At 37.9% G+C, this 10,000-nt stretch overlaps 2 protein-coding genes across 2 annotated transcripts in view; one reads left to right on the top strand and one right to left on the bottom strand.

The window, feature by feature from the left end:
• Window positions 1-4,164: 4,164 nt before the first annotated feature.
• LOC146455737 (adenosine receptor A2a-like) overlaps window positions 4,165-10,000 on the top strand; it is a 98,491-nt gene continuing 92,655 nt past the window's right edge. Inside the window, exon 1 of the mRNA XM_085093883.1 lies at window positions 4,165-5,397. Coding sequence (XP_084950009.1) covers window positions 4,166-5,095 — 930 coding nt within the window. The 5' untranslated portion in view covers window position 4,165 and the 3' untranslated portion in view covers window positions 5,096-5,397. The remainder of the gene's footprint in view (window positions 5,398-10,000) is intronic.
• On the bottom strand, window positions 4,920-9,898 carry LOC146455747 (alcohol dehydrogenase class-3-like). The gene is made up of 3 exons (XM_085093898.1): window positions 9,843-9,898; window positions 8,532-8,775; window positions 4,920-5,031 (listed from the first exon to the last, which is right to left on the bottom strand). Exons 1-3 carry the CDS (start codon window positions 9,861-9,863, stop codon window positions 5,012-5,014), a joined length of 285 nt encoding a protein of 94 aa, XP_084950024.1. The 5' UTR covers window positions 9,864-9,898; the 3' UTR covers window positions 4,920-5,011.

Raw genomic sequence — 10,000 nt, 5'->3', positions numbered from 1 at the left:
GACATTAAACTAGTTATGAATAAAATGGCTTGATGGCCTCTTTTCTTTAAAATTATTCAGTTCAGTCTAAATTCCGTTTGATCTCCTGGAAATGCAAAAGGAGCGAACTTAAAATGAGTAAAACTGGAGAAAACCAAAACTGGAAAAGAAAATTGAAAAGAAGAAGCACCATAATCAGGTCTTGTTTGGGGTATGCATAAGCGTTACTTAGCAACCAAATTTCTTCAACACGTGATCGAATTTCGTATGCCACCACTGTTCACGTGCTCGATCACCAGCGTAAAATGACAGTCGATCTTCGTGGAATTATTTATGCGAATAATTCAAAGTGGTAAAAATAAATCAACAAGAACTTTCCAGAATTTCAATTAAACTTTGAAAATACTATAAATGTAAAGGTAGATTCCGGCACAGGAAGCGAATGTCAGCTTAGGATCAAATAGGACTAATTTCCATGATAAAAAGGGAGATTTTGAGGCTTGAATGATACGAAGACGTCGAAGCGTTTAGTTATTTGCTTATAGCATGCATTAACGACTGTTAAAACACTTGCTTGAGAGAACCCGCTCGCCCGAATAATTGTATTGCTAGTCATGTTGATACCACAATCTTTTTTTTTTTTTTTTGCCATTAACTGGCTTTTAAAAACTCCAGTGAAAAATATGAATGTTTTCAGTTAACTTGTCTTTGCCGCAATAAGCATATCTCACAGTTGACAGTTGACATTCAGGGGGCGTGCTTAGTTATTTCAGTCTGTTTGATGATGTCTTTCTGTAATTTGATTTCAGTCTCTTGGTTGAACTAATGCAAACAAAGCTATTAAAAAATAAATAAATATAATACAAACAAGTACTTAAGTTTCAGTTTTCAGGAAGAAATAAACGTGGACCAATGCAGTTTGAGAGCCATGTCTCGTTAAACTACATATAGCCAAATGAAACGTAGCCTGGTTACCAGTCTTTGCACTGTCTCGAAGAGGAAAAAAGACTGAGAACAAGATTGGTGACAGAGTGAAAACACCTGTAAGAGGGACAAACTTATGACGTACTTAAGAGTATGCGCACACCTGAAAACTTGTGTTGCTTGTCAAATTATAGCATCATGGCCTGTTTTAATTAACTGGCGGCACAAAGCTCCAATTAAAAATATGAAATATATAATAACTTGTGTCTTTAAATTGCTTTTCAGTATTTTTTGGGATGAATGTGAATTAAAAGAAGACGACAAATAATTTCAGCGTGCGTGGCTCCACAACTTGCTTCAATCAAAGAAGCGTGATCATAATGTTTGTGACAGTAACATACCTAGAGACGTAGTACATTAAATCGTTGTTCAGGCAAAACGAAAGCGAATTTGAAACGAAAAAAACAAAAGTACATGACTCTGTCTGCCCTTCACCGTTTGCCGCCATATTTAATTAAATGTTAGAGAATGACAATTTTAATACGCAAAGCACAAACACGGGCGATGTTTTATGTGCCAGGTCAGTCGTGCTTTTCTATTATAATAGGTTTGTGGTGTTGTTGTTCGATGTTACTTGAGTTTATACTAAGCTCGTTTACTGAATGAGATCTCTGTTGTGTTCATTACTGACAGGAATTTCTTTGGCGCACCCGCCACTACAAATTAATTTGCATTCTTAAGTGGCTGAATAAAACTCCCACTAAAGACTATGAAAAAATTTGACTGCCTCTATAAGCTGTTCAAACATCATCATGGACGTTTGGCTTTTGTTTTATATCTGTACAACATACAGATGTTCTATTGTCTTATAATCTTATACTCCCATACCATGAACAAAAAAGAAAAATAGTTTATTCCTTGGGAGCCCATTTTTCACTAAGTTTGCACAGGAGAGACAGTAGACAAAACATTATTCGCTGATTTGTAAATTGGATCTTCCTCTTTAGTTATGTAACAGAGATAAAGAGGCTTAAACAACTCTTCTGTTCTGTCATCTTCTCGCATCTTCCTGTTAATTACCTTTTACAGAAAGATGTCTATAGTGGATGAATATTCTTGAGCGTTAGGTGCATTAAGATTGAGTGGTGGAAGGACTTTTAGCAAATAGATTTTTCTAGTGGATTGTAAGTTTTTTTAAAAGTTAATGCGTTTAGAAAAAAATTGAAAACTTGTGTTGGTTGTCAAATTAGATAAATTTATAGCGTTTTGTAATTAGCTGGCGGCACAAAACTCCAATTAAAAATATGAAATATATAATGAATTCTGTCTTTAAATTTTTTTGGGGGATGAATATGAATTAAAGGAAGACGACAATTAATTTCACCTTGCGTGGGTTCAGAACTTGCTTCAATCAGAGAAGTATGATATAATGTCACAGTAATATGATTTAGCTATGATTATACGAGTAGTGCATGAAATCGTTGTTCCCTGAACTACAAATTGAACTTCCCTTTTAGTTATGAAGTGAAAATTTGTTTGAGCCCACCATGCTGGTTTGTTTTATTTTGTGACCAGCGTTTATCGGCTCTCCGTGCTGCATATTAACTGTATATCAATATTTAATGTATGAAGTTATCATATTATGGACTTAAGGACATGGATTGTCTGTTGAATTATAGTCTTTGGAAATAGTTGCAAAGAACTCATGCGAATGGTTCATAAATTTTTATTTCGGATGTTTTCTGATAAAACCCATTGCTTCAACTAAAGTTCATATCACTGATTCAATAGAATTTGAAAAAAGTTAATCGACTTTAGTCGCCAACTACGCCATAGCTTAAACTTTTTTCCCGAGCACTGCCGTAACATGGCGACAGCATACTGTTGCAGAAGGCGTCAAAGGAATGTTCTAACTTTTAACGTACGTGCGGAGCTTTTGTTTTTCTCATGAAACATTTTCATTTTTAACATCCTCGTTATCGTCGCCGTCGTGTTTTCGCAAGGTCCCTAATATGTCTGTTGATGTACGGCAAATGTAAACAAAGTGAGCTAAAGAGAAGTCAGAGAGTGACATTCCGGAAAATGAATTAAGATGCAAAAAAAGAAACCGAATTTAAAACAAACACAGCCCAAAAAAAATTTAAAGAAAAAGCAGCCTGACTCAACCTGTATCGAACAAGAACTTTCAGTTTTGTAATAATATAAATTGCAAGCAACAAGAGTCTTTATATGTAAATAGAAAATGTTATAACTGCACATCGGACGTTTCCGTTAAGCCTTCGTGGAGGTAAATATCATAACGGTAGAGGAAGGTCGCTCAGAACACTGTTACATTTCAACCCTTAATACCTACAATATTCAAAAACGTTTATCAGTCAGATGAAATTTGCATAATATGTTATTGAGTCAGCATTTGCCACCATACTTTATTAAATGTTTAATAGAGAATGGTAATTTTAAGACGCAAAGATCAAAAGCAGGGTGATTGTTTATGTGCCAGGTTAATTGCGCTATTCCGTTGTCAAATTTATACTAGGATCGTTTACTGAATAAGGTCTGTTGTGTTCTTAGAAACCCAACTGAGAGCAATGGCTTTCGCGCACCGACCACCATAAGTTAATTTGATTATTAGGTAGTTGAATAAAACTCCCACTAAAGACTTTGAAACACACTGGCGTAATCAAAGACATGCCTCAAGCATGACTCTAAAGTGAACATCATTAGAGAGGTTTGACATTAGTCTTCTTCGTTTCTCTTATTTCAGTGTTTTTGTAGTTCTGATAACCATACCATGATCAAAAACTAAAGGTGGTTTACTCCTTGAGAGCACAATAATTTTCATGGCGAGGAGCGACAGTAGACAAAACATTTGCTTAACTGCAAATTAAAACTTCCTCATTATTTATGTAAAAGTGTTTATGTGGCTGAAAAAAACCCTCCTGTTGAGCCATCTTTTCGCATCTTTCTGTTTACTTAATTACCGTATACTGAAACATTTCTACTGTGAATAAATATTCTTGTGGCGATAGTACATTATTTAATGTTCCGTGTTTTTGGACTTATAATAAATAGATTTTTCTAATGAATTGAATTTTTGAAATTAATTCGTTTTCAATGAACTTCTCCAAATCTTTCAAATTTCTTCTGATAAAAACCAGATGCTTATAAAAAATTCATAAGACAAATTAAATTTTAATGCAAGTGGTCATTATAAATACTTTTAGCAGCGATACAAATTGAGCTCGTTTTGCGCGACAGTAACATGGCGTTAACGAACTTAACTGGAGATCCAAAGCAAACCTCAACCGAAGACCTGGCGTGTTTACCAGAATTTACTGGAGAAGTCCCTGACCATTTGATAGTCCTTTTAGCGCTAAATGGTTTTGTGTCCATTACCGCATTTCTGGGGAATACTCTGATCCTAGTTGCCCTTTACAAGGAGACTTCACTTCATCCGCCGTCCAAACTTTTGTTCCGCAACTTAGCGACAACTGATCTTTGTGTTGGTCTCATTGCAGAACCTTCTTTTGTTACTTATCTTATATCTACCCAGAAGGAACGATGGAATTTTTGTCCCTACATATTTGCTGTTTTCAATATCACAGGCCATATTTTGGGTGGTGTGTCCTTGTTTACACCAACCGCCATAAGCATGGACAGGCTTCTCGCCCAGTTATTAGGACTCAGATACAGACAAGTTGTAACTTTAAAGCGAATATATTGCATTGTAGTTGTGTTTTGGGTTCTCTCCACTGCCGCAGCAACAATGTTCCTTTGGAATAAACGTATCACCTTGTGGTATGACTGCGTTGTTGTAGCACTTTGTGTAGTCACGTCAACCTTCTCTTACACGAAAATTTTCCTTACTCTCCGTCATAACCAGATTCGCGCACAAGGTAACGTTAATCAAGGACAACCAAGCCAAACAGTTCAATTGAACATAGCGCGTTACAAAAGAACAGTGTCCAGTGCACTTTGGGTGCAGGTAGCGTTAGTTGTTTGTTATCTGCCAGTTGCTATCTTGGAGGGTTTGCGCCTTCAGAGAGGACTCACGTCAGACATTTTCGTCGCTTCGCTTTATTCAGCAATTTTGGCTGGTTTAAACTCGTCATTGAACCCAATTCTTTACTGTTGGAAAATCAGAGAAGTCAGACAAGCAGTAAAGGACACAATCAGGGTGTTTTTTTGTTGATCGAGTTAATTTTAACAATATTCTCCGGAAGCATGGCAAAATATAATGTTGACCGGGAAGCATTCCTTTTAAATTGGACGATGTGAGTTTTGTATGATAGTAGAATGCAGCCTTTGTAACGTACGATATGTAAAAAATTGTATTCGTTTAAAATTCTTATAACTTATCGATTGGAAAGGAAAAGTTATTTGTAGGTATTAAGAGGGGGGTGAATAGGTCTACGGATCGGCGGATTTAGTAAATATTTTAGCCCGGATTTTGGATTTTGGTTGTTAGGAAGTTCAAGTTTGCTCTTTTTTCTCGTATCTGCAAGATTTTGTTTCGATACAGACGTTGGTTACATAAATATTTCGTTGATAGTCATCCTCAACGCTAAAACACAATATCACGCAAGGCAACTCCAACAACTGAAGTCGCTCTGTACTCGCGTATCATCTAACGCGGCAAACAATTTGCCGATTCGGATTAAGTTGATTTTTTGACCGGGACGACGGATTCAGCCATTGATTTTAGCGGATCGGCGGATTTACATACCCCTATTCACCCCCCCCCCCCCTTCTATTAACTGTGTCATCTAGACAAACGAGCTTTTTTAACTAAGGAATTCGACAGGCCGTTGAGAAGGTTTAAATTAAGTCAACTAGAAGAAAAAAAATTAAGATTGGCTAGTAGTTAGCTAAAAAAATTCGGGACAAAGAACTTTAGCACACCATTCTACAATCGAGTGATGCTAGCAGAATTAACTTAATATTGGAGATTTTCGTTTTCGCTTTGTCAAAGCAAATCCATGACTTAAATATTAGAGTAAAATAAAGAAGGCATTTTTAATTTGAATTTACGACTTCCGCGTTAAACAAAAGCATAACAGCTGACAGTCCTGTGGCTAGTTGTTACTGACATTAAAGCAGTAATAAAAAAAAAATTGTTTGGTGATTTCTTTTTTCTTAACATTTATTTCCAGTCGACGTCCCGTTTGACGTGCTGAAAATGCAAACGGAGCGAAGGAAAAATGGGTAAAACGGGAGAAAACCAAAACTGGAAAAGAAATTTGAAGAGAAAAAGCCCCATAATTAGGTCTTGTTTGAGCATGCGTTAGCGTCACTAAGCAAACAAACGACTTCAGCACGTGATCATACCTCATATGCCACCATTGTTCACGTGCTCGATCAGCGGTCAAATTTCAGTCGATCGTCGTCATACACCAATTTATGCAAAGAATTCCAATTAACAAAAAAGGAATAAACAAGAAATGTCCAGACTTTGCGAGCCCGCGTTAGATTTCCAGCAAGCAAATGAACAGTTTGCGATCAAATATAGACCAATTTCCATGATAGAAAAGGAAATTTTCAGGCTTAATTAATACCAAGATAACGAAGCGTTTAGTTATTAATTTCTTTCATGCGTTAAGAAATATTTGAATACTTGCTTGAGAGGACGCTTTCACCCATAAAATTGTGTTCCTAGTCATGTTTATACTATACTTTTTAAGTAACTGGGCAACCCTAAAACATCAATGAAAAATACGAAATGTTTTAACTTGTCTTTGCCGCAATAAGCATATCTCACAGTTTTCAGTCAAGAGTTATAATTAGCGGGTATGGAAGGAAGCGAGAATTTGTTCAACCTCGATTCTCTTCGGTGACATGTGGAAAACACTCACTTCGTTACCTAGGGCCTAAACTGTGGAATGATCTCACTCCTAGAATAAGATATCAACCCTCTCTGAAGCAATTTAAAAGAGTCAAACGTAATAAGGACCTTACTGCCCTAGCAGCAAATGTCAGTAACTGTCGAGGCTGCAACCTATGCCGAGAATGACTAGGGTTTACATGATTTTTTGCGATTGATGTATGAAATTTTATTAATATGGTCTACGATGTAAATTTTAATTCATTTTTTAGAATTTCTTAGAATTTTTAGAATTTAGTTAGGTGTCCACTATTAGTAGAGGGGACTTCTCCCCTCAGCTACATTTCTTGACACGATAATAAAGTTATTATTATTATTATTATTATTATTATTATTATTATTATTAGTTATTTCTGTTTGTTGTCTCTCTAGAGTTTGTTTCAGTCCCTTGGTTGGACAGCGACACACGACTAATGTATGCAAGGCGAGGGAAAAACGAATAAAAATAAATACAAGTACTCAAATGTCAATTTTCACGGAGAAAGAATAGCGGACAAATGCAGGCTAAGATGCATGTCTTGTTTAACGACATAAAGCCGAATGAGATGTTTTGGCAAGGTAGCCTCGTTACCAAGACCTTTGTACTGTCTCGAATAGGAGAAAGGACTTGGAACAAGGTTGGGATAAGTTTTCATACTTGAGAGCAAGCGCTCACCCTAAAAATTGTGTTCTTTGTTAAATTATAGCATCATGGCCTTTTGTAATTAGCTGGCTACATTAAACTTCAATTAAAAATGTGAAATATAGTACCATGTGTCTTTAAATTGTTTTCAATATTTTGGGGGACGAATATGAATTCTCCCCCCTATCTAGACCGGGGGGAGAGGGGTGGGCGGATTCTACCCGCGGCGACCTTGAACCTGAATAACTTTTTTATATTTGAGCAAAAGGCCTGAAACTTTAGACTCAAATTTCTGCAAGGCTGATCGAACTGCGCAGAAAACTTAACACGACAGCGACATGATAGAGACCGAACCGAGAATCAACAGAATGCGGCAACTGTGGACAGCTGTTTCGAGCTGGTTGGCTCTCGTCAGCACGGTGTAGCACAACAAAAAGTAGAACAACCAACGCGAGTCGAATGGTCTACCAAATGCACGTGGACGTGGTAGTGATTTCGGATGGGCCAGACGTGACTACGAACAATGAACAAAAAAGAGAAAAGCAAAACTAGGCCCCCCTCGACTGTCGGTACTTTAGACACTCTCCCCAGGATGCGCTCGCCGCTACAAACCAAGATGGCATGGGTTCGATCGAAGCGTACGAGTCTCGCAAATCCCACGGAAAAATATGGCACTGCCGAACAGTCTTATAATTATAATATCTTATAATAACCCCAGGGGGGATACTCGGGTATAAACGTGACGGGGGATTCCGACGTATTTTTTTGGGTCTAAAATTTTCAACTCCTGTATTTTATTGGGTTGAAGATTTAACCGTGTATTTTTTTTGGGTCTGAAAAATCTGCGCGTATTTTTTTGGGTTCGAATTTCTGCCAGGCTAATAGTTCTTACGCAATTCAAGCCAGAGTTCCCACAAGAACAGAAAGGCAGTATGTATACTGTTCTTAAGATTGCATTTTTAGGGTATAAAAGTCATGTATTTTTTGGGGTCTAAAATTTCCAGTCTTTTGAGTGCACAATTTAAGGTCCATCAAATTTTTGGGTGCAAAATACTAGGCTCCGTCGGACCCCCCGTGACGTTTATACCCGATAACCCCCCCTGGGAATATCCCCTGGATAGTTACCGGGTTTGACTGTTGTTACCCCTTCACCGACACTCTCCACAATTCCGCCTCCTTCATGTCCCATTACAGCAGGGAATACGTCATTTTCATAGTGTCCGTTGATGTAAGTCCAATCCGAGTGGCAAACACCTGATGCCACCATCTTGACACGCACCTCACCAGACTTGGGTGGCGCAACTTCAATTGTTTCTATTACAAGAGACTTACAGGCCTCCCAAGCTATAGCGGCACGGCACGATATGGGCTGTGAAAAATAATAAAAAGGAAAATATTTGGGTGATATTCATCTGAACATATTTTTCAGTTGTAGCTAAATTACAGACAGTACAAGTCAAAATTAAGGGTGATCAGGTTGAGTGTACTGCAGCTGAGGCTTTCCAGGCGACCAACCGCTGGCGAAAGAGTGTGCGGGATAATCCTCTCCCAACTCCCTCCCCTCCCCCGTCAAAACTTAAGCAAGCGTTTGTGCAAAGGCAAGTAATCACAATAAATCCCACAACCGTTCATCAGTACTCCTAAATTTGAAACTGGCCATTTCGTGACACTTTGTGGCGTGACAACTTTGGACACCTTCGGATATAAACGCTTCGCTGCGTTTGGGAAAGGTATGAATGTATAAATTTGCCGATCCCTGGGTAGTTCTTTCTACCCACCACTTGCTCAGCTGCTTGCTTGCGCAGGAAACCTATAACAATGTAAAATTTCTTGAGGCCGGAGGAGACTAAACGTGACTTAGCGCTTACAAGTGGGTTTGTTTCTTGTATTCCTGTTTCGACATAGCTGAACAATAGCCATTTTAAATTCAATACTATGTCTGGAAATTATTCTTGAATAAAAGCGAACAGTGCATGGTATTAATAATCTGCAACAACTTACGTACTTTTCCTACCAACCTTCCCTCGGTGATCCCATGTACCCATCGATCTCGACATTTGACATCGAATTTGTTTTAGACTCTCAAAGCATCGTCAATTTTGAACTATTAGTCGATATTCAGATTTCCAAAGCGTTAATTATCGGTCGACATCAAAGCTGATTAATTTAATTTCAGTACGATGATGCTTCCCGATTAACCCAAGCGATCGATCAATGATCGGTCCTACGGTACAATTGCCGTATTACCTATACCTGCCATCATATGTGGGGCTGTTCGGGCATTCGTATTAATTTCGCAATTTGATGTAGCTCGAATGTAGGCTTTTTCGTTCGATATTAAAAAACCTATGAGATTATCAATAGGCTCAGCTTAAAATTAAGGCAAACTGCTAATACTGGTGAACAGGTTTTCTGATTTACCCTGAAATTTCTCACCTTTCCTTCCGTGCCGGACATCCCTTGGTTCTGCTCGAAAAATTAACAGCTTGTAGTCACGAAGCGTGACTAAACGCTAAAATTTATGTAAAGCTAGTCACACAATGTTGATGCAAAGCCTTATGAGCGAATGATTGGTGAGACACCACAGAATCAAC

This window comes from Pavona decussata, unplaced genomic scaffold (assembly GCF_977016875.1).
Source record: "Pavona decussata unplaced genomic scaffold, jaPavDecu1.1 SCAFFOLD_270, whole genome shotgun sequence".
Taxonomy (NCBI): Eukaryota; Metazoa; Cnidaria; class Anthozoa; order Scleractinia; family Agariciidae; genus Pavona; species Pavona decussata.
Note: the sequence above shows the minus strand (reverse complement) of the source record. Positions and strands in the feature narration are given on the sequence as shown.